The sequence below is a fragment of the Rhinoderma darwinii genome, chromosome 4 (assembly GCF_050947455.1).
Source record: "Rhinoderma darwinii isolate aRhiDar2 chromosome 4, aRhiDar2.hap1, whole genome shotgun sequence".
NCBI lineage: Eukaryota > Metazoa > Chordata > Amphibia > Anura > Rhinodermatidae > Rhinoderma > Rhinoderma darwinii.
Window position 1 is genome coordinate 152,305,409 of NC_134690.1, and position 25,165 is coordinate 152,330,573.

The following is a 25,165-nucleotide window of genomic DNA, read 5'->3' on the forward strand; positions in this document are numbered from 1 at the left end:
ATTGTGCAAACGTAGAAAAAACATATAAAAGCTTTACATATTTGGTATCCCTGTAATCGTGCCGACCCATAGAATAAAGTTAACATGTTATTTACGCAGCATAGTAAACGGCGTAAATTTATAATGTGAAAATTAATGCTGGAATAGCTGCTTATTTTCAATTCTCCACTAAAATAAAGTTAATAAAAGTTAATCAATATATTATAAGCATCTAAAAATGGTACAATTACAAAATACAACTCGTCCCGCAAAAAACAAGCCCTAATACGGCTATGTCGACGGAATAAAAAAAGAGTTACGACTCTTGGAATGCAACCGTGAAAAAACAAAAAATAATCCTTGGTCATTAACGTGCAAAATGGCCCGGTCATTAAGGGGTTAAACAAGCAGGATCCCATTCGTTGCAGTGAAGCCAACACCCGCTTAGTGTGGCGCAGGCTCAGCCCATGAGCTCGCTTCATACTTCCCCTTGCTGGCTATGACATAAGTACACATCAAATGTCAGCAAGGGGTTAACAATTCTGGAGCACCATTTATTTTAACTCTGCATTGTATGAATAAATTAATAGGGCGTGACCATACTTTCAGTACTGATTGGACAGCGTCAGACTGAGTATGGACACACCCTATTATCAAGGAGAAGGGTAACACCCAGTTGTCAATTTATTCATACATTTCCAAGAGGATTAGCATCGTGAAGAATTCTAAGAAAATATGCTCCAAAATTGTTATTTTAGGATTAATGCAAAAATTTAGTAAAAGCCACGCCAGGAAAGCTGACATCCTCTTTAAAAGGTAACTAAAAACTTTCAAAAAAACTTCTGACATGTCATAGTGACATGTCAGAAGTTTTGATGGGTGGAGGTCCGAGCACTGAGACCCCCATCAATCACTAAAACGAAAAAGCAGACGAGCAGCTTAGTTTCTGATCGGCTTTTGTTGGAAAGCTGAGCAGTTGGCGTACGGGCTCAAACTTTCTACTATACATGGCATTTTAATTCCGCACCATTTTCAAGAGCCCTGCTTGCTGTCAACTATTGGGTTTACCACTAGAGGCAGAAGTCCTGTCCTGACGTTAACCAGCTCGGTTAGGCTATGTTCACACAGAGTATTTTGGGGGAGGAATATCTGCCTCAAAATTCCGTTTGGAACTTTGAGGCAGATATTCCTCTCCCTGCACGCCGATTTTCGCACCGTTTTTCGCCCGCGGCCATTGAGCGCCGCGGGCATAAAACAGCGAGATATACGCTTTCTCCTGCCTCCCATTGAAGTCAATGGGAGGTCAGAGGCGGAAGCGCCCGAAGATAGGGCATGTCGCTTCTTTTTCCCGCGAGGCAGTTTTACTGCTCGCGGGAAAAAGACGCCGACGCCTCCCATTGAAATCAATGGGAGGCGTTCTCGGGCCGTTTTTGCCGAGTTTTGCAACGCGGTTTCCGCGTCAAAAAACTCGGCAAAATACCCCGTGTGAACATAGCCTTACAAGGGTTTTGTTCAACGAGAAAACATGTAAATAGTAACCATAGTCACATGACCATTTTATGGACGACAAGTCATCACATTCCGCAGCAAAACATCAGAGTGGCCGGGACTGTCGAGGTAGGGTTAACAGAGCAAAATTAGAGAATATCTGGTAAAGGGAGTGATTTTAAATGTTAAATGCACCGCTGCATGAAGCCATGTTCACCCAAACAGATCACTTTCTTTTATTTGAGGTAGTTTAATACCACTATTAGATCACATATGTACAGGTCTATATAGGCAAATGCTTGCTTGTATTTCTATGGCACCCAAAAAGTACCTACCTATTAAAGCTTGGAAAAGGTTGCTCTGAAAGATGTTGATGACCCGCTCGATAGACTTCCTGAGTTGTTTATCCTCAGTTTGGTTGAGTTTGGTGCGATATTCCTCCAAGAGGTCCAGTGCACGCTGAGTATCTACACAAATGCAGGACAAAACACGGATTTAGATTACAGATGATATTTCAATATTATCAGAAATTATTATAGTGGAGGAAAAAAAATTAAATCAGTTCACACATCTACATATACACAATTTTGTGTTTAACTGTACCACTACTGCCTTCCCTGCGTGAACGGATTTTAATTTTTTTCCTCCACTGCAAAAGAGCTGAAAACACAAAGTATAGATGGCAACTTAATAGGCTGCTGACCTCTGCAGTAAAATAAAGCGCAAGACACCCTGTGCAAACCAGCCCTAAGGATGGGGCTCCGCAGCGACATATCCCACATGATGTGCTCTAATGCGATCTTATGATGGATTGTAGCACAAACTTGCATGCGATACGCTACCCAAGCTAGTAGTAAGTAGGGGGAGGGTATTGCAACCCCTATCTGCTATTGCAGCAGATCGGCGCTGCAATGTAGATTACAGTAACGTTTTTATTTTTAAAAAACGAGCATTTTTGGCCAAGTTATGACCATTTTCGTATTTATGCAAATGAGGCTTGCAAAAGTCCAACTGGGCGTGTTGAAAAGTAAAAGTACAACTGGGCGTGTATTATGTGCGTACATCGGGGCGTGTTTACTACTTTTACTAGCTGGGCGTTCTGATGAGAAGTATCATCCACTTCTCTTCACAACGCCCAGCTTCTGGCAGTGCAGACACAGCCGTGTTCTCGAGAGATCACGCTGTGACGTCACTCACAGGTCCTGCATCGTGTCAGACGAGCGAGGACACATCGACACCAGAGGCTACAGATGATTCTGCAGCAGCATCGGCGTTAGCAGGTAAGTCGATGTAGCTACTTACCTACAAATGCTGATGCTGCTGCAGAATCAACTGTAGCCTCTGGTGCCGACACGATGCAGGATCTCTGAGTGACGTCACAGATCTGCACTGCCAGAAGCTGGGTGTTCTGAAGAGAAGTGGATGATACTTCTCGTCAGAACGCCCAGCTAGTAAAAGTAGTAAACACGCCCCGATGTACGCACATAATACACGCCCAGTTGTACTTTTATTTTTTAACACGCCCAGTTGTACTTTTGCAAGCCTCATTTGCATAAATACGAAAATGGTCATAACTTGGCCAAAAATGCTCGTTTTTTAAAAATAAAAATGTTACTGTAATCTACATTGCAGCGCCGATCTGCTGCAATAGCAGATAGGGGCTGCAAAATCTGGTGACAGAGCCTCTTTAATTGGTTTGATGTGTCACAAAAAGATCCAACACTGTTGGATCCTTAGTGATTGTGATATTGTGGCTGACATGGCACGTAAATGTGCAATGCCATTGGAATACATTACATAAGTATCTCTATGCTATTATCGTGCACATGTATTGGCTATGGATGTGGGTTTAAAAAGATACCGTACCTTTAAAAAATACCTGTGGCTCCTTGTGACCACTTCAGTAATGGAAGGTGTCACATTTTTCAAACAGTTGGCTACATTCACACGACCGGGAAAAAAAATGGCCATAAAAAAAAAAAACTGATCAACGGTCAGTTTTTCATGGCCATTTTGCATCAGTAGGTCTCCAAATTTTTGTCTGTTTTTAATGGCGGTTTAAAAAAAAAAAAAAAAAAAAAAATTTTTGTCAGGTTTTTTTTTTTGTCCCACCCCCCCCTGAAAACACCAGTTCCCATGTAGATAGTGCCGCAGGGTCAGCCTCCACATAGTGCCACAGTGGCCACTATAGCTAGTGCCAACAGAGTGCCCACATAGCACCACCGTGCCCACATATAAAGTGCCAGTGCCCATTGTAGATAGTGCCGCAGTGCCCACATATAAAGTGACAAAAACCTGTAGATAGCAGCCTCCCTGTAGATAGCAGCCCCCCTGTAGGAGCGGAAACCTTCTGGCGGGGAATTCCACTCATAGACGGAGCCCCTGATGTCTCTGTCCATATATGGACAGTGACGTCAGGGGCTTCCTGTAAGAGCAGAATCCCCTGCCAGAGCGTCGGTAGCGCTCTGGCCAGGGATTCTGCTCCAGGAGTGGCCCCTGACGTCACTGTCCATATATGGATAGTGACGCCGGGGGCTTCTCCAGGAGCGGAATCCCCCGCCAGAGCGCGATCTGGCCGCCGGTGATTCCCCTCATACAGCGAGCTACAGTGGCACGATCTACATGGGGGAACCACTGACGTCACTGTCCCTATATGGACAGTGACATCAAGGGCTTTCCCAACATAGGAGTCCACGGCCAGAGATCTTGCGATGCTCTGGCCGGGGACTCCATTGTTGAAAGCGCGACAACACTGTCTATATATGGACAGTAATGTCAAGGGCTTCCCGGGATCAACGCTCAAAGTAGTGCTGTGTCCAGGTAGTCCTCGGCCAGGATCTAGTTTTACCGCCCATTACAAAGATTGATTCCTGAAAACGGTAAGTAAAAACAGATCCATTGAGTTCTATGGAAGCCGCCTGGCCGTAAAAACTGACAAAAATAGCAAGTCCTATTTTGTGACAGCCAGTATTTACGGGCCATTAAAAAAAAACGGCCGCATGAATACACCTATAGAACTTCATTGTTCTGAAAACGGCCATTAAAAAAAAAAACACAAAAAAAACCACACCACATCCGTCACACGGCCGTTTTTCACTGTCGTGTGAATTCAGCCTAATACATCCAAACCGCGTTATATAAACAGGGGTCAAATTATAGCAGAATGCTGTTACTTCCCACAATAATCTTTTTTTTAAATAAATTTGTTTTGTGTTATCAATGACTTTGTTTTTTTTACTTCTTTCGATAAGAGTGTGTATATATATCCTGTATACATGAAGTTGTATCGTTCTCTCTCAGCCAAATCCGTCAGTTTAGCTGAACGGACGGCTTGACCAAGAGCGGGTCCTGCGTGTCTCTAACACACAGGATCCACCTAGTAAAACACATCCAAGTTTATAACTCAGATATGCTCAAACACAGCCTTAGCGGACAGTTTTGCAAAAAATACAACAAAAAAAACACGCCCCTGCTCTGGTATAAACTATTCATATAGCTCAGGAGACAACCTATGCACACGTAATTATTCTTTTAACGCCCAAGCCGATTTTGGCCTTCATTATCTGACATTTTTATGTTTTTTCACCATCGTATTCCAAGAGTCATATTTTTTTTTTTTTATAAGGGCTTGTTTTTTGTAGGATGAGCTGTATTTTTTAATTGCCCCATTTTTGCGTGCATATAATATATTAACTTTTTAAGAGGGAATTGAGAAAAACAGCCATTCCAGCATTGCTTTTCGAATTTTAAATTTACATCCCTAACTTTGTGGCGTAAATAACATTACCTTTATTCTATGGGCCAGTACGATTACTTAAGATACCAAATATGTATAGGTTTTTTTATGTTTTACTACGTCTGCACAATAAAAACCCTTTTAAAACAATTGGATTTTTTTTTTTGCATCGGCGCATTCCACAAGAGCCGTAACTTATTTTTCTGTCCATGTGGCCTTGTTTTTTGCAGGACAAGGTGTCGTTTTCATTGCTACTGTTTTGGGGTACATGGGACTTATTAATTAACTTATTTGATTATTTTTTTCTGGGTGGGGGCCCAATGAAGAAAAAAAAATAAATGTTGCCATTGTATTTTGCTTTTTTTTGTACGCCGTTCACCCGGCAGTTTAATTACGGTCTAAGCTTTATTTTTCGAGTCATTACGAATTCGGCCAAGCCACATAGGAGTATTTTTTTTTACATTTACTAAATAGAACCACTTTTTATGGGGGGAAAAAAGGTGGATTTTTACTTTTCACCTATTTTTTCTTTAATAAACTTTATTTAACGGTTTTTTAATTTATTTATTTTTCTAGTCCCACTAGGGGACTCCACAATGCAATCTTATGATCGTAGATATAATGCCTTGGTATACTAAGGGCTCATTCAGACGAGCGTAATATTCATCCATAGGCTGTGCATTGAAATAACTCACAGCACACGTACCCATTCATTTCAATGGGACTATTCAGACATGCGTGAGTTTTCACACAGCGAATGTCCGTTACGTGAAACTCACTGCATGTCCTATAATGGTGCCGTTTTGTGCACCTAGTCGTCCATTGAAGTCTATGGGTGCGTGAAAACCACATACAGCACACGGACGTCATCGGTGTGATGTCCGTGTTTCACACATCAATACATAGAAAAACAGGGAAGTTTTAAAAAAAAAAAAAAAGTGCTTGCATTAACGTGAAAAACGTATGCCTCACGCAAAGCACACTGATGCAAATACACAACGCACACGAAATGTATGAAAAAACATTGCGTTTTTTTTACGCGCGCATATCGTACACGCTCGTCTGAATGTAGCCTAAGTATGTCAAAGCATTATTGCCTGTTCACATCAGCGTCCGGGGTCCGTAAGACCTTTCCGTCGGACGTACCCATCAACGGAAAGGCAAACGGAAACCATAGTTTCCGTTTTCATTACCATTGATTTAAATGGTAATGCTTCCGTTGCTAATGGTTCCCATTTGTCTCCATTCTGTACAGCTGCAGTTTTTGGGCGAAATCAAAACCGTAGTCGACTGCGCTATTGATTCCACCAAAAAACATGGAAACCTTACAGAATGGAGACAAACGAAAACCATTTGCAACCAAAGCATTACCATTGAAATCAATGGTAATGCAAACGGAAGCTATGGTTTCCGTTTGCCTTTCTGTTGATGGGTTCATTCGACGGTAAGGTCTGACGGAACCCAGACGCTGATGTGAACACACCCTAAGGGCTTATTCACACGAACGTGGGGAAACTCGGACGTGAAAAACAGTCGATTTTCACAGATCCCAATAGAACGAGTCTATGAAGGGATCCGTGAAAACATAAGATAATAGGACATGTTCTATTTTTCACACGGTCCGTTGAAACAGCAGCCTTGTGTGAACGGCCCCATTGAAATACATGCGTTCGTGTGACGGCCGTTGTTTTAAGGGCCATCACACGGACGTATTCAACGTTTGTGGGAGAAAGAACTAAGGGCTCGTCCACATGTAACGGATTTGCTGCAGAAAATTTCCACAGCATTTCCGCATCAACAAGAAACCAATACACTGCAGAAAATCTGCACCATTTCATGCGGTTTTTACTGCAGAAAATAGTGCCGATTTTTTGCTTTTTTTCCTCCCCAAGGGCTGTGTGATGGTAATTATTTTTTCCTACCTGTGAGGTCATTTCCACCCCTGTAAGAAATTCTGCAGCGTTTCCGCAGTAAATTACGCAGTACATCAGCCCACCTTCCGCAGAAATAATGTACATGCTGCGGAACTAAAATTATGCACTGGAAGTGAATTTTTGGACTGAATTTGTCAGCAGAATGTGGATGACATTTGTTAAATCCCACCCACTTAGCTGCCACTGTATTCAGCTGCGTATTTTCCATCCGCAATTCCGGATAGAAATACGCTGCAATTTAGTTACATATGGACAAGCCCTAAAACTGACAGGCAATCTATTAGGTCATCCCTCTTCAATGGCCTAATAGACAGTTACTGATGGCAGAGCGGGGGGGCCTTGATTAGGCCCCCGGCTGCCATGGTTACCCATTGGCGCCCCGCTATTGACCGCAACTGCCGGAATTAGAGTTCTCTCCAATTACAGCAGGAGCCTGGCTGTGTATAACAGCTATGCTCCTGCCGCTATCTCAGGGGGAACAGTGGCAGTACCCACGAAATCAGTGACGTATATAGCTGTGACGATGCAGGAATTAGCACCCGCTTGTAATGAACATATCAGTCGCTCGCCGTTAAGGGGTTAAAGAGCATTCTTAGGGTACAAAAACACACACAACATATTCAGGGCGGATACGATGTGTCAAGCTGCGCAGTGTATCCGCCCAGAAACACTGCAGGGAATTCCATCCAAGAAAAATCGCACCAAAATGAGGTGCGTTTTTACGGCAGAATTTCCGCTGCGTAACGCAGCACCGAAAGAACAAGAAAAACGTTCTTACTTATCTCCTCACTCTTCTCTGCATGCAGTCCCGCCTCCTGGGATAACATTGCAGTTCACGTGACCGCTGCAGCGGTCACATGGGATGAAACTTAAAGAGGCTCTGTCACCAGATTTTGCAACCCCTATCTGCTATTGCAGCAGATAGGCGCTGCAATGTAGATTACAGTAACGTTTTTATTTTTAAAAAACAAGCATTTTTGGCCAAGTTATGACCATTTTTGTATTTATTCAAATGAGGCTTGCAAAAGTACAACTGGGCGTGTTGAAAAGTAAAAGTACAACTGGGCGTGTAGCTACTTACCTGCAAACGCCGATGCTGCTGCAGAATCAACTGTAGCCTCTGGTGCCGATGTGTCCTCGCTCGTCTGACACGATGCAGGACCTGGGGCAGGAAGTGAGTGATGTCACAGCGTGATCTCTCGAGAACACGCTGTGTGTCTGCACTGCCAGAAGCTGGGTGGTAACGAAGAGAAGTGGATGATGCTGATTCGTCAGCATCATACACTCCCATTCCTAACGCCCAGCTAGTAAAAGAAGTAAAAACGCCCCGATGTACGCACATAATACACGCCCAGTTGTACTTTTACTTTTCAACACGCCCAGTTGTACTTTTGCAAGCCTCATTTGCATAAATACAAAAATGGTCATAACTTGGCCAAAAATGCTCGTTTTTTAAAAATAAAAACGTTACTGTAATCTACATTGCAGCGCCGATCTGCAGCAATAGCAGATAGGGGTTGCAAAATCTGGTGACAGAGCCTCTTTAAAGAGGTAAACTCAAGCACTCCTTAGGTTAATTTGCAAAAAAGTGGTTTTATTTAGAATAAGGCAATAAATAACGCTTCAGCCACAATTCGGCCTTGGTCAATAGAAAATAATGTTGGTATATGACGCTAATTGTATAAGGTACCTTATACAATTAGCGTCATATACCAACATTATTTTCTATTGACCAGCGGCAATAGTGTTTGACAAAGGCCGAATTGTGGCCGAAACGTTATTATTTATTGCCTTATTCTAAATAAAACCACTTTTTTGCAAATTAACCTAAGGATTGCTTGAGTTTACCTCTTTAATATTTACGGGGTGGGAACCCTACCCAAAGCACCCAGAAGAACTTGCAGCGTGCCACAGATTTTGATCAACATGGGATGAAACGTCATCCCAGGAGGCGGGACTGTAAAAGGAGCAGGGAACTCTGGGTAAGTACGAAATTTGTTTTTTTCCTTACTTGCGGTTTTTGAGGCGGAATTGTTGCGATTCCACTGCAAAAGTCGTAACACACACAACTTTGTTGCGGGTTTAAGCACCCCATTGAATTCAATGGGGAAAATCCGCAACAGAAGAGCGGTGATTCCGCAGCATTAATTGACATGCGGCGGTTGAGGAAACCGCACGCAGGTCAATATAGGTGCGCTTTTTTCCGCTGTGTGGAAGTCTCGCCCGCGCTGCTTCTACTGTAATACGCTGCGGATTTTCAGCAATGAATCAGTTGCGGAAAATCCGCAGTGTTTACGCTGTGTGTTCGTACACTAAATATTTGACAATCCAGTATTTTAAGCAACAATGTACAATACAAAATTTGCAAGTTAGATCGTATTTAGCAAATGAGATGTTCTAGATTGAATACTTTACTAGGCCCCGATTAAACCTAACAAAATAATGGTGGACATTGCGACATCATTTCTAAATCTCTGATTAAGTTTGGGCCATAGAAGTATACTACAAAAAAATGGGATGAAAATATGTGTATTTTAAGGCGTTTAACCTTCATATACAGGGTTCTGTTAATAGAAACATTACAGGCCAACACCCCCTTCAGATCACATTTCTCCCCTATGTATATCGTCTATATCCGGAACACTCCCAACGTGCATAATTAATGTGTCCATATTAGGGATCCATTAGCCCGACAGGCCAAAAGTGTGTCCTTACATACATTTATTTTTTTAACATGGGACTATGGGTGACAGATGCCAGTATATACATAATTTCCTGAGGGGAGATGAAATAGCAGCCGGTGACTGAATCAGTAAGCGCTCTGCCCGGGAACCATATACGGACAGACGTCACCAGGGTCGGAATCAGGTAGCGCTCCGCCTGGGGGGCGAGAGGGGGTCAGGACTGTATGCCTATACAGGGGAAATATGTTGCATCCTTCTGTCAGAGGTATATATGTTGGAAAACCGCTCAACGTATACCTCCGAAAGGCGGCAATAACGCAATGTGAACGGGGCCCAAGTTTGTATACTTTTTCTAGTATATGTCAGATGTATAAGCCGATCATGACGTGAACAAAGCCTAAGAAAGGGTGCAAGATCAAAGTCATCTATGCCAAAAGGTAATCCTAGCGCCTATGTATCCTGGAGGTCATATGATGCATCTGTTAAACAATTACGTTTTGGGACTAACGTCTCCTCCACTGACAGGCAGGTAAAGAACACCAGGCGCGTTTATCTCTACATATAGAACACAGAAATATTCCATTGGATATACAGCAAGTTGCTGCTGAGTACAAGTGTTGGATAAGCCATTGTAGGAATGGCCTGATATGTCACAACATCACTGCAATATAAAAACTGACGCAACTTTACAAGAACTACAAAAATAAAACATGCAACAAAACATATTTCCGCCTTTTGACCCTGTGCCTCACAAATCAGATACAATTCTGTTGCATGGAGCTTACAAGAGGCTCATCATAAAAACAAATGCCTAAACTTTCAACCAATCAGAACACTAGACTAAAAAACGTTGCTTCTTTGTGAGCAGGGAAGCAGATACTTGCAAGCCACACAAGGTGTCTCATTCACACTACATGACAGGGAGAGGAGTGCTGGAAAGTTACCAGTCACAGCCTAGAATCGACGTGGAGAGTCTGTGGATCGTGTAGAGAAGGCTGAAAGCCACAGGACAATCCTGAGCAGCAATCCTGGTCACGCCACATAGCAGGGCCACTTTCCACAGCAGTACAAGGCTGGCACTAGCAGCCCGGTTATAACCAGGGTTCGCCCACAATATGCGTGCCATCCCTCCCTACATAAATTTATAACCGCCCGACAATTAGGCAGCACATAAAAGTAGACAATAAAAGTTGAATGCCATCTACTGTAACCCAGCCCCCCAGTAATATACACATAACACTGAAATGTCTACACGCTAAGACAACAAGTAACGTGACACAAGAAGACACACACCTTGCTTCCTGACAGGCATGGTGCCACCCCCTGACACACACACACACCAACAGGCTTCCAGGAGGATGACCTCGCCAACCCCCGTACCCCTCAGCTGGAGTCTCCACGAAATAATGTCTGGCTTGCAAAAAGTGTCCCACCTCCCCGAGCAGGAGGAGACCGAGAGCTTTCTTTAACCCCCCCACAGTGAAGCAGTGGGAAAGTCCTGCGCTATGCGGGATGCCTCTCCCGAGACTGTTCCAAGCACTCTAAAAGGGAGGTTCCCAACTCCAGTATTTCCAGGACAAGTAATGTGAGAAGAGCTCCGGCTGCGTTCAGTGCCTCTCAATCCAGTGTGGGTGGAGAAATCTGAAATGGGACATAAAGTTGTTGGTAAAGGGGTGGCGAAAACAAGTTCCTGTATCCTCCGCGGGTCTTGATAGATTTAGGCTGCAGCCGAGGTACAAAACAAAAAAGTTATTTTTCATAAACGCCTTTTCTCCTTTTTCCCTTATGAATTTCCTTTCCCTCCACTTCTTCTTCTACTCGTATTTCTCTCTATCAGCGCCCCCGCCCCCACTACCTCCTTCTCCACTTCCACCTCCCTCCTCTTTCTCTCCCACCGTTCCGAAACCCAAACTTTACTCCAAAATGGCGCCCCGGAGCTGGCTATAGCAAACCACGTGACCTTCCCCTTCAGACCTAGTCCTGTCTCCACCAATCAGGAGTGAGCTACGCCGGGCGGCTTCGCCTGCTTCTACCTTGGCGAAAGAGGAAAGATTAGGAGCGCGGAGTCTCTTAAAGCGGTAAAGTTGACCTGGTGGGTCCGACTTCACACCTTTTTAAAGCGGCAACTACATAAACTCATTACACTGGCTTGTGACCTAAATCGAGAGGGATGACTTCTACTGATCACTGGTTCAGAACACAGCCTTCCTCTAGGAGCGACTCAGCTTCACTTTTAAGATTATTCTACTTAGGATTTATAAGAAACACACACTTTTTGTGTGGCATTTATTTTCCCCCCAAAAAAACCATATACCAATTAACTCAAGTTTTTTCTTTAACTCCTTAACGACTGGTGTATAGTGTTTTTATGTCGGCCGTTCAGGGTAGTTCTTCTGAAGCGCCGCCTTTTCACGTAGACACTTTAGAAGAACTTTCCCCGCATCGTGCGGGGTCCTGCTGAAGCCCGGGCTGTTAGTAACAGCCTCGGGCTTCAGGGCAACAATCGGAGACCACTAGCAGCGTTCTCCGATCATATTTAACCCCTCAGATGCGGCGCTCAATAGTGAGCACCGCATCTGAGTGGTTTTAGAGGGAGGGAGCTGCCTCTCTCATCCCGCTGGCATCCCCGCGTGCATCGCGGGGTGCCGATGGGTTCTATGGCAGCCTGGGGACCTAACAAAGGCCCCCAGGTCTGCCTTTAGTGATTGCCTGTTCGGCTTTGCCAGAGACATGACCTAACAGGTGCCTGTCAGTTTTACACTGAACGGCAATAATACACTGCAATACAGAAGTATTACAGTGTATTATAATAGCGATCAAAAGTCTGCACAGTAAAGTCCCATAGTGGGGCTAAAAAAAAAGTTAAATAAAGTTTGAAATAAATAAATGTCCCAAGTAAAAAAAAAAAAAAACAATTTTCCCCTTACAAAATAATTTATTATGAAAAAAAGTAAAAAGTTACTCATAGTTGGTATCACTGCGTTTGTAATGAACCCAACTATAAAACAATTACATTAACCCGCACGGTGAACTCCGTAAAAAATATAATAAAAACCACGCCAGAATTGCTGTTTTCTGGTCATCCTGCCTTCAAAAGAATTTGATAAAAAGTGATCAAACCGTCGCAGCTACTCCAAAATGGTACCAATAAAAACTACAAGTCGTCACGTAAAAAAAAAACCTCATATAGCTGCATCGGTCAAAAAATAAAAAAGTTATAGCTCTTAAAATATGGCGAAACAAAAGCAAATAATAAAAAAAAAAAATATGTTTTTACTGTGTAAAAATAGGAAAACATAAAAAATCCATATAAATTTGGTATTGCCGCAATCGTAACGACCCGCTGAATAAAGTTGTTATGTTATTTATACCACACGGTAAACGGCGTAAAATTAAGACGCAAAAGAAATGGCAAAATTTCTGTTTCTTTTCCAGCACCCCACTAAAAAAGTTATTAAAAAGTTAATCAATAAATTATATGTACCCCAAAATGGTGCTATTATATAATACAACTTGTCCCGCAAAAAAAAGTCCTTATACAACTATGTCGACGCAAAAATAAAAAAGTTATAGATCTTTGAATGCGATGATGGAAAAACGTAAAAAATTGCTCGTCATTAAGGTTTAAAATACCTTCGGTATTAAGGGGTTAATGATACATGCGTTTATTATGTTATTTTTTGCAGTGTTTTACTACCTGCGTTTTTTTAAGGTGGCGTTTTTTAAATATAATGTGATTAAAAAATGCAAAGATTCCTCTTTGCAACACATGCTTTTTTTTCTTAAAAAATACCACCAAAAACACCATGAAATAACGCAACAAAAGGGGTTATCCGGGGACCAAAAATTGCATTGCAATAATATATTTTATGTGAATCAAAGTAACTTACTAAAATAAATTCTGTACTAAATGGTGCCGTTCAAACCTCGTGAATTGTGAACCTCCGGAAGTGCTGGAGCTTTCTAATAATAATGACACTCCGACACGGCCCCACGTGACTGAGCTCTTGCTTCATTTGCTGTTTGTGAACATGACCGCAAGACGCTGTCACATTGCCTATTGCTTGAGTCCCGAGCTGAGGGTCAGCTAGCGCTTTGCTCGCTACTCCAGCCCTCCTCCCGACGTCCATATTTGGTCAATTCAGGGGTTTCCTATCGCTGGTATTCCTAAGCAGAGCATCAACTGATGCTCTGCCCGGGGAGTACAGCACTTCTGCCCACGTCACTGTCCATATATGGACAGTGATGTCAGCAGCAGTACTGGAGTCCCCGGGCAGAGCAACCGCTGATACTTTGATCAGCAACTCCAGTACTGCTGCCGACGTCACTGTCCATATATGGACAGTGACGTGGGCAGAAGTGCTGGAGTCCCTCAGTCACATGAGGAACAATTCACGAGGTTTGAACTGATGATGCTCTGCTCATGGACTCCAGCGATAGGAAATCCCTGAAGTCACTGACCATAAATGGACAGTGACGTCGGGAGCAGGGTTGGAGTCCCCGGGCAGAGCATTAGCTGATGCTCTGCTCAGGGAGTCCAGTACTGCTGCCGAAGTCACTGTCCATATATGGACTGTGACGTTGGCAGAAGTGCTGGAGTCCCGAGGCAAAGCCCTATATACCTACCGAACCCCCTCCCATCTAAAAAAAAAGGTAGTTAACTTCCAGAGGGGGTAGTTAACTTCCTTCTATGTCAGAGATGTTAAAGGATGGACAGCTGCCTTGTATGTCTACATCTATGGGAGAACAAAAGTACTACTTTTCATCAGACCAAATGGATGAACTGCTTAATGCTGTTAGGAGTACTATGGGGTAGGGGAGATCCAGGAAGCTCATTCGGTGCAGGACGAGATGTTTGCAAGGCTACATGTAAAAAAGAGACAGGTTTTTCCAGTACATGAATACCTACTAGGATTAATCCTAGATTAATGAAAATATCCTGAGAAACAAGTTTCTCTTCCAGCGGAAATTTGTGACCGTTTTCCCTTGGATGAGAACCAATTTAAATGGATTGAAGTTCCCAAAGTTGATGTTCAGGTGGCCAAAGTGGGGAAAAAAAGTATTGCTGCCCTTTGAGGGCTCTTCACAATTGAAGAATCCCTTAGATCGCAAAGCAGATAGCTTGCTCAATCCAAATCCTGGTAAACCCCACTGCACTTCTGCAAGCCAACATTAGTGCCACATACGTGGCAAGATCTATGCATAGATGGCTTAACCAGCTAGAGTCTCACCTACGTGAGGGCAGAGCTAGAGAGGATATTATTGCCTCCATCCCTCTTCTTTCTATGGCATCTGGCTTCCTGGCTGATTTTTCCACTGAATCTATAAAAATAGCTTTGAGAGCAGGTGTTTTATCTAACACAACTAGAAGAGCTTTATGGCTAAAAATGTGGAAGTGAGATTCCCTCTCAAAAACCAACCTCTGCAGAATTCCTTTTCAGGGTGAATACCAATTTGGGCCAGAGCTGGATACGATGATAGAAAAAGCGGCTGATAAGAAAAGCCTTCCAGAGCCTAAAATTATCCAAAAAAGACAGCCCTTTCGGCCCTTTTGGAACACACAACAAAATTATAGAGGGAAAGGGAAATCGGGCACATGGAGCAACCCCAAAGGGGCTAGGGGCCAGAATATTCTGTTCAATCAAAAACAAACTCAAAATCGACAATGACGCCATGAGAGTGGGGGGCAGGATCTCAAGGTTCACAGACCAATGGCGAAACAAAACAAACAACTAGTGGATCCTGACCTCAATTTCACAGGGGTTCAAAATAGAGTTTGCCACCTACCCCCCTACCCTCAAAGATGGTCATTACTCGGCTTTCATCAGCCACCCATCTCCATCAGTGCCAGAGCTGCGGCCACCGTCTGGACTACCCAGGTACCATTGTGCGGGACATTGTAGTACTGGGGTTCCCTGTTGTTTGGCCAGCTGCCACTAACCCGCTTCGTGACACATATACTATGTCCCAATGCATCCAACTTATCAGAAGTTTTTAAGGCTTGCAATTTTACAGGATCAATAGATCTTTTATTACCAGTTGTCACGATCTAGGAGTATGTGGACCCACTAGGCCACTCCACTGTAGCGCAGAGGCAGCTGGCCAAGTCACAGTCAATGCGCAAGTCTATACGAGAAGTATGTAGCTCGAAAGTAGCTGAGATAATCCAGATAATTGACTGGGGCTTTAGCACGAATGGAGGTGGATGTGGCAGGTTGCGCCAGACATGGCAGGTGCAGCAGATTGTGCCAGATGTGGCGGGTGACAGCAGGTGCAGTAGGTTGCGCCAGATGTGGCGGATGACAGCAGGTGCAGCATGTTGCGCCACATATGGCGGATCACAGCAGGTGCAGCAGGTTGTGCCAGACGTGGCAGATGACAGCAGGTGCAGCAGGTTGCGCCAGACGTGGCAGGTGAAAGCTGGTGCAGCAGGTTGCGCCAGACGAGGTGAATGACAGCAGGACACGACTCCAATCACTAAACAGGCTCAGGAACAATAACACAGCACGGGACACAGGATACAGGTAGCAGGGTGGGGAACACTGGGAGCAGGGTAACACCTTGGGACCAATTGCAAGACTAACATGGGAATTACAAACAACGCTCAGGCAAGGATCGAAAGGGCAGTGTCCTTTTTATAGTTCAAGGTGATCAGAGCATAATTAATTAATGAATTACATATGCGCGCGCAGGCCCTTTAAGGCTGGGAACCAGCGCGCCCTCTAGTGACCACTGCGAGACAGAGCGGACGCGTGTGCCGGCGTCTTCAGGGAGGGAGATGTTGGCAGGAAGAGGAGGACCTGCGGGAGGCAGGTAAGAGGAGGTTGCGGTCTGTGGCCGCAGCTGTAACTGTACCCCCCCTTACACCCCCTCTTCTTGGGTCCAGAGCAAGAGAGGAATTTTTTAATGAGGGTAGGAGCATTGAGGTTCTCCTCTGGTTCCCAGGATCTCTCCTCAGGACCAAACCCTCTCCAGTCCACCAAATAGAAATTCCTTCCTCCTACCCTCTTGCAGTCCAGGATCTCCTTCACCTCAAACACATCAGATGAACCGCTGGGAGCAACCACAGGACCAGGAGTTTTACTGTAGCGGTTCAGGACCACAGGTTTAAGGAGGGACACGTGGAAAGAGTTGGGAATCTTGAGCGTAGGAGGCAAACAACGTTTTAGGATACAGGGTTTATCCTTTGCAAGATTTCGAAAGGACCGAGGAACCTGGGAGCGAATTTGTGAGAAGGCATCTTGAGTCTAATGTTTCTCGAGGACAGCCAGACTTTGACTCCAGGAGAGAACTGAGGAGGAGCTTTTCTTTTTTTGTCAGCCTGCTTTTTCATGTGGTCCACTGATTGGAGAATGGCAGCCTTAGTTTGCTGCCAGATGTGAATAAAAGTCCCAAATGAAGAGTTAGCTGCTGGTACTTGAGTCATGGCTGGCACAGGAAGAGGAACTCGAGGGATGCTGGATGTATACAATGTAGAAGGGGGACGAAGCAGTAGACTCATTTGTGTAGTTGTTGTACGAGAATTACGCCCAAGGCAGAAGTTCTACCCAATTGTCATGTTGGGCGGACACAAAATGACGAAGATAGTTCTCCAAAATTTGAATGGTCTTCTCCACCTGACCATTGGACTGTGGGTGGTAGGCAGAGGAGAAGTCCAGCTTAACATCTAGCAGGTTGCACAGGGCTCTCCAGAACTTGGATGTGAACTGTACACCCTGATCCGAGACAATGTGCAGAGGAAGTTTGTGCAGACGGAATATGTGAACAATAAACTGGTTTGCCGGGCGAGGAGACGAAAGACCAGTCAACGGAATGATATGTGCCATTTTAGAAAAACAATTCACTACTACCCAGACCGCAGTACATCCAGCTGAGGGGGAAAGGTCTGTAATAAAGTCCATAGAGATATGCTGCCAGGGGGCATCAGGGGTAGGAGCAGACCATCAGGTTTGGAGCGGTTAGAATTGTTCGAGGCACAGTTTGTACATGAAGAGACGTAGTCCGTTACATCTCTAGGCAGTGTGGGCCACCAGTGCTGACGGGCTATGAAGTCCAGTGTCTTTTGGACATCGGAGTGCCCCGCCAGTTTGGAGCTGTGTCCCCAGCAGAGAATTATCTTCCTGTCTGCAAGCCGAACAAAAGTCTTTCCCGGGAGGAATGTATCTAATTTGTAAAGGGTTAGCGGCAATAATCCTAGAAGGATCTATAATGTATTGAGTTATCTCCTCAGAGTCATTAGTCTCAAATTATCGAGACAGGGCATCAGCCTTCACATTCTTATCGGCAGGACAGAAATGAAGCAAGAATTGAAATCTGGCAAACAACAATGACCACCTGGCTTGGCGAGGATTTAGTCGTTGTGCTGAGTACGTGAGGTTCTTGTGATCCGTATAAATGGTAATAGGGTGAATCGCGCCCTCCAGCAAGTGTGCCCACTCCTCTAATGCCAACTTGACGGCCAGCAACTCCCGATGCCTAATGGAATAATTACGTTCAGCCAGAGAGAATTGTTTCGAAAAGAAGCCACAGGCCACCATCTTGCCCTTAGAGTTCTTTTGACATAGTAGTTCTCCAGCATCAGCGGAGGATGCGTCCACCTCCAGAGAGAACGAGCGAGATGCATCAGGGTGATGAAGAACGGAGGCTGAGGTGAAAGCGTTCTTGAGGTTTAAAAATGCTGATTCTGCCTCCAGAGGCCAAACCTTGGCATTCACCCCCTTCTTGGTGAGGGCGGAGATTGGGGCAGTCAGAGGCGAAAAGTTCAGGATAAATTGCCGAAAGAAGTTTGCGAATCCTTGAAATCGTTGTATGGACCGAAGCCCCTGTTGACGTAGCCACTGTAAGACGGATTTCACCTTCTCTGGATCCATCTTGAGTCCACGGTCGGACACGAAGTAAACCCAGGAAGGGCAGAGAGTTCCTCTCGAATACACACTTCTCGAGTTTACCATACCCGAGATTCCCCCTTAACCGAGACGGAACTTGGCGAGCATGCCTCCCGATGTGTCGTCAAATCAGGTGAGTAGATCAGGAAGTCGTCCAGATAGACCACCACACAGACATACAGCAGATCCCGGAAGATGCCATTCACGAACTCCTGAAATACAGCTGGAGCGTTAAACGGTCCAAAGGGCATCACGAGATATTCGTATCGACCATCTCGGGTGTTGAATGCGGTTTTTCACTCGTCACCTTTGTGGATACGGATCAAGTTACAGGCCACGCGTAGATCCAGCTTCGTGAACACCTTGGCCCCATGAATTCTATCGGAAAGTTTTGAAATGAGCGGCAAGGGGTACTTAGTCTTGACTGTGATTTGATTCAAACCACGGTAATCGATACATGGACGAAGAGATCCATCATTTTTCACAAAGAAGAATCTGGCTCCGGCTGGGGAGGAAAACTTCCGGATAAACCCTCTCTCCAAATTCTCCTTAACGTAGGCAGACATGGCTAGGGTCTCTGGCAGGGAGAGGGGATAGACTCGTCCACGGGGTGGTGAGGCGCCAGGAAGGTACCCCCACAGGGCAATCGTAGCTGCGATGGGGAGGAAGAGTCCCCGCCTCCTTTTTGCTGAATACGTCCGCAAAACTGGCATAGTGTGAGGGTAGATAGGAGAGTGACTGAGGCAGTGGCGGCAAAACTGGACGAACTTGTGGCAGACAGTCGTTAATGCATTTGAGGCCGCATTCGAGGACTTCTCCGGAACTCCAGTCGAGAACCGGAGCGTGTAGACGATGCCATGGCAGGCCCAGCAGAATAGGGTTGATCGCTTTAGTCAATACAAGGAAGGCGATCTGTTCTGAGTGAAGAATTCCGACTTATAGTGTCAGTGGTTCCGTGATGGACAAAATTGGATCGGGCAATGGTGGACCAGTCACAGAGGCAACAGCCAGGGGTCTCTCCAGAAAAACTGTGGGTAGATGTAAGCGATCCACTAGACCTTGCTGGATAAAATTTACAGCTAGTCAAAGGCAGATATGCAGAGAAGGAATGTAATGTCTCTCCACATATGATGGTCACAGGAATAGATAATTTGGAAGAGGTTTTGACGTTTGGAGGCATCCCCCCTAGAGTTGCCTCTCCAACCAAACCTAGGTGCTGGAGTTTCCCAGCTTCTGTGGACATTGGCGCACGATATGACCCTTAAGGTCACAATACAGACATAAACCAGACGAGTGTCTGCGCTGTTTCTCCTGCTCTGACAGCCTGACTCTGTCCATCTGCATAGGTTCTTCAGGTAGCGCACTAGGGGAAGGCAATAGTGGCCTCTGGACCGAGGGTGCTAGTCTGTGAAACCGGCTCTCCTGTCGAAACTCCTGAGTGCGCCCCGGATCCTCACGTCAACCTGGGTGGCCAACAGGATGAGGGCATCCAAGGTAGAAAGAAGGTCGTGGGCTGCAAGTTCGTCCTTGATGTGTAGTGGAGAGGCAGCTGGTCAAGTCAATGCACAAGTCTATACAAGAAGTACATAGCACGAAAGTACCTGAGATAGTCCAGACAATTGGCAGGGGCTTCAACAAGGATGGAGGTGGATGTGGCAGGTTGTGCCAGGCGTGGCGGATAACAGCAGGTGCAGCAGGTTGCGCCAGACGTGGCGGATGACAGCAGGTGCAGCAGGTTGCGCCAGACGTGGGAGATAACAGCAGGTGCAGCCAGACATGGCGGATGATTGCAGGTGCAACAGGTTGCGCCAGACGTGGCAGATGACAGCAGCTGCAGCAGACACGACTCCAATCACTAAATGGGTAAATTAAGGACTATAGGTTTAGAAAATATAGTTTGTAATTGGATTGAGAATTGGCTCAAGGACCGTATCCAGAGGGTTGTGGTCAATGATTCCTACTCTGAATGGTCCCCAGTTATAAGTGGTGTACCCCAGGGTTCAGTGCTGGGACCACTATTATTCAACTTATTTATTAATGATATAGAGGATGGGATTAATAGCATTATTTCTATTTTTGCAGATGACACCAAGCTATGTAATATAGTTCAGTCTATGGAAGATGTTCATGAATTGCAGGCAGATTTAAACAAACTAAGTGTTTGGGCGTCCACTTGGCAGATGAAGTTTAATGTAGATAAATGTAAAGTTATGCATCTGGGTACCAACAACCTGCACGCGTCATATGTCCTAGGGGGAGCTACACTGGCGGATTCACTTGTTGAGAAGGATCTGGGTGTACTTGTAAATCATAAACTCAATAACAGCATGCAGTGTCAATCAACTGCTTCAAAGGCCAGCAGGATATTGTCGTGTATTAAAAGAGGCATGGACTCACGGGACAGGGATGTAATATTACCACTTTACAAAGCAAGGCCTCATCTAGAATATGCAGTTCAGTTCTGGGCTCCAGTTCATAGAAAGGATGCCCTGGAGTTGGAAAAAATACAAAGAAGAGCAACGAAGCTAATTAGGGGCATGGAGAATTTAAGTTATGAGGAAAGATTGAAAGAATTAAACCTATTTAGCCTTGAAAAAAGACGACTAAGGGGGGGCATGATTAACTTATATAAATATATTAATGGCACATACAAAAAATATGGTGAAATCCTGTTCCTTGTAAAACCCCCTCAAAAAACAAGGGGGCACTCCCTCCGTCTGGAGAAAAAAAGGTTCAAGCTGCAGAGGCGACAAGGCTTCTTTACCATGAGAACTGTGAATCTATGGAATAGCCTACCGCAGGAGCTGGTCACAGCAGGGACAGTAGATGGCTTTAAAAAAGGGTTAGATAATTTCCTAGAACAAAAAAAATATTAGCTCCTATGTGTAGAAATTTTTCCTTCCCTTTTCCCATCCCTTGGTTGAACTTGATGGACATGTGTCTTTTTTCAGCCGTACTAACTATGTAACTATGTAAGAGTATGTGCACACACACTAATTACGTCCGTAATTGACGGACGTAATTCGGCCGAAAGTACCGGACCGAACAAAGTGCAGGGAGCCGGGCTCCTAGCATCATACTTATGTACGATGCTAGGAGTCCCTGCCTCGCTGCAGGACAACTGTCCCGTACTGTAATCATGTTTTCAGTACGGGACAGTCGTCCTGCAGAGAGGCAGGGACTCCTAGCATCGTACATAACTATGATGCTAGGAGCCCGGCCCCCTGCAGTGTGTTCGGTCCGGGTCTTCCGGCCGAAATACGTCCGTCAATTACAGACGTAATTAGTGTGTGTGCACATACCTTAAAGAGGCTCTGTCACCAGATTTTGCAGCCCCTATCTGCTATTGCAGCAGATCGGCGCTGCAATGTAGATTACAGTAACGTTTTTATTTTTAAAAAAACGAGCATTTTTGGCCAAGTTATGACCATTTTCGTATTTATGCAAATGAGGCTTGCAAAAGTACAACTGGGCGTGTTGAAAAGTAAAAGTACAACTGGGCGTGTATTATGTGCGTACATCGGGGCGTGTTTACTACTTTTACTAGCTGGGCTTTCTGATGAGAAGTATCATCCACTTCTCTTCAGAACGCCCAGCTTCTGGCAGTGCAGATCTGTGACGTCACTCACAGGTCCTGCATCGTGCAGGCACCAGAGGCTACAGTTGATTCTGCAGCAGCATCAGCGTTTGCAGGTAAGTAGCTACATCGACTTACCTGCAAACGTCGATGCTGCTGCAGAATCATCTGTAGCCTCTGGTGCCGACACGATGCAGGACCTGTGAGTGACGTCACAGCGTGATCTCTGGAGAACACGGCTGTGTCTGCACTGCCAGAAGCTGGGCGTTGTGAAGAGAAGTGGATGACACTTCTATACACAACGCCCAGCTAGTAAAAGTAGTAAACACGCCCCGATGTACACACATAATACACGCCCAGTTGTACTTTTACTTTTCAACACGCCCAGTTGTACTTTTGCAAGCCTCATTTGCATAAATACGAAAATGGTCATAACTTGGCCAAAAATGCTCGTTTTTTAAAAATAAAAACGTTACTGTAATCTACATTGCAGCGCCGATCTGCTGCAATAGCAGATAGGGGCTGCAAAATCTGGTGACAGAGCCTCTTTAACTATGTAACTAAACAGGCTCAGGAACAATAACACAGCACAGGATACAGATAGCAGGGCACGGAAAGACTGGGAGCAGGGTAACACTAAGGGATCATTTGCAAGACTAACATGGGAATTACAAACAACACTCAGGCAAGGATTGAAAGGGCAGGGCCCTTTTTATAGTTCATTGTGATCAGAGCTTAATTTATTACATATGCGCACGCTGGCCCTTTAAGGCCGGGAACCAGCGCGCGCCCTCTAGTTGCCACTGCGGGACAGAGCGGACACGTGTGCCGGCGTCTCCGGGGAGGGAGACGTCGGCAGGAAGAGGAGGACCTGCGGGAGGCAGGTAAGAGGAGGTTGCGGTCTGTGACCGCAGCCGTAACACCAGTTCAGGGCACTTCCCTTCGGGATTTCATCCGCTCCACGAAAGGTAATGGCAGAAATAGTGCCTTTTCTCAAGAACAAAGGGATCCATATAATCCCTTACTTGGACGACCTACTCCTGGTAGCACCAACGGCTCTCTCTCGCTCTCTCTCTCTCTCTCTCCCTCTCGTCGCATCCAACAGGTTTTCCAGACTCTGGAAGACCTAGGCTGGATTATAAACAAAAAGAAATCGGATCTTTTACCTGGAAGAAGGAAAATCTTTCTGGGGGTACTACTAGACTCACACATGCAGATTTCCTTCCTACCTCAACAAAAAAAGATTGCTCTAAGAGACAGAATATCTGTCTTCATTCAAAAAAAGCAGGTCTCCATAAGGCTGGGTTCACATGGAGTTTTTTGCTGGAGGAAAATCTGCCTCAAAATTTGGGAATTTTGAGGCAGATTTTCCTTTGCCTGCACGCCGATTTTCGCGGCCATTGACCGAGGACAAAAACGCCTTTGCCTTCCATTGAAATCAATGGGAGGCATTTTCGGACGTTTTTTGGCGCGTTTTGACGGTTCCCACGTAAAAAAAACTTGTCAAAAAACTCAGTGTGAACTCCCTCTAAGAGTAGCAATGTCAATTCTGGGGTCTCTAAAATCCTGCATTCAGTCAGTGGCTTTGTCTCAAAGCCATTCCAGAGATCTGCAGGCGGCAATACTTTTTCAGTGGGACAAGTCCGTTCTATCCTTGGACAAGAAATTTACCCTGTCAAAAGCAGTAAAAAGATATCTCCTTTGGTGGCTGAAACTTCTGAATCTGGAGAGGGGAGTCACATGGCACCCCTTTCCAGTTATCACAAATACAACAGATACAAGCAGGAGAGTATGGGCAGTGATTGTAGCCCAGAATTCATTCCAGGGAATTTGGCCACTGAGAATAAGCCAACACTCCTCAAATTTCAGGGAGCTCAGGGCAGTACTGGAGACATTGAGAGTTGCAAGTCACCTCCTCAGGGGTTCTCACGTCAGAGTCTACTTCGACAACACAGCTACGGTAGCTTACTTAAGACATCAAGGAGGCCCCCATGCAAAGAAACCTTCTGAATCTGACAACTCAGATCTTTTCATGGGCAGAAATTCATCTTCTCTCTCTGTCAGCCATCCACCTGAAGGGCTTAGAGAATACCCAAGCGGACTTCCTAAGTTGGAGAGACCTGAGACCAACAGAGTGGTGTCTAAACCAAACATTTTTTCTCCAGATTACCAAAGAATGGGGTTCTCCAGAAGTGGACTTGTTCGCAACTTAGGAAAATGCAAAAGCCCCTCAATTCTTCTCCCTAGATTCAAGGGAAAATGGCCTGGGCATAGATGCACTAGCTCATAGCTGGAATTTCAAGCTGAGGTATGCTTTTCCCCTTATTCCTCTGCTTCCCAGGAGGCTTCAAAAGATCAGAGAGGAAAGGGCAAAAATAATTCTAATTGCCCCATATTGGCCAAAAAGAGCTTGGTTTGGCCTGCTAAACAGCTTAAAGATGACAGAACCTCGGGTTCCTCTCAAGACTTCCTCTTGCAAGGACCAATTTTCCATCCAGACCAGCAGAAATTAATCCTAGCAGCTTGGCTTCTGAAACCACCGTCCTGAAAGCCAAAGGCTTATCTGTAGCTGTTATCCTTACGTTACAAAAATGTAGGACAGAGATAACAAATTCCATCTATAATAAAGTCTGGAAAACGTTTCTTTCCTGGTGTAGGAAATAGGCCAGACATATTTCACCCTAATGTGGCTCAGATTCTTGATTTTTTGCAGGCAGTTCTTGAAAAGGGTCTTAAACCCAGTACCCTAAAAGTACAAATTTCAGCTTTAAGCTCATATTTTTTGAAGACTTAGCTTCTCACAGGTGGATAAAAAGGTTTTTTGTAGCAGCTTATAGGTTATCTATAAAATAGAGATCGCTCTTCCCCACCCGGGATTTGGA

At 45.0% G+C, this 25,165-nt stretch overlaps 1 protein-coding gene across 21 annotated transcripts in view; it reads right to left on the minus strand.

Annotated features, from left to right (window-relative positions):
• The window catches only part of DLG1 (discs large MAGUK scaffold protein 1), a 247,776-nt gene extending 236,101 nt beyond the window's left edge, over positions 1 to 11,675 (minus strand). For 14 of the 21 annotated variants that reach the window (XM_075861730.1, XM_075861729.1, XM_075861740.1 and 11 more), the window contains exons 1-2: positions 11,115 to 11,674; positions 1,803 to 1,934 (exon numbers count right to left, since the gene is read on the minus strand). In XM_075861730.1, the coding sequence (XP_075717845.1) occupies positions 1,803 to 1,934; positions 11,115 to 11,133 (151 nt within the window). In that variant the 5' untranslated portion in view covers positions 11,134 to 11,674. Of the gene's footprint in view, positions 1 to 1,802; positions 1,935 to 11,114 lie in introns of all 21 variants that reach the window. The other 7 variants (XM_075861717.1, XM_075861714.1, XM_075861712.1 and 4 more) reach the window with 1 other exon arrangement.
• Between the last annotated feature and the right edge of the window lie 13,490 nt (positions 11,676 to 25,165).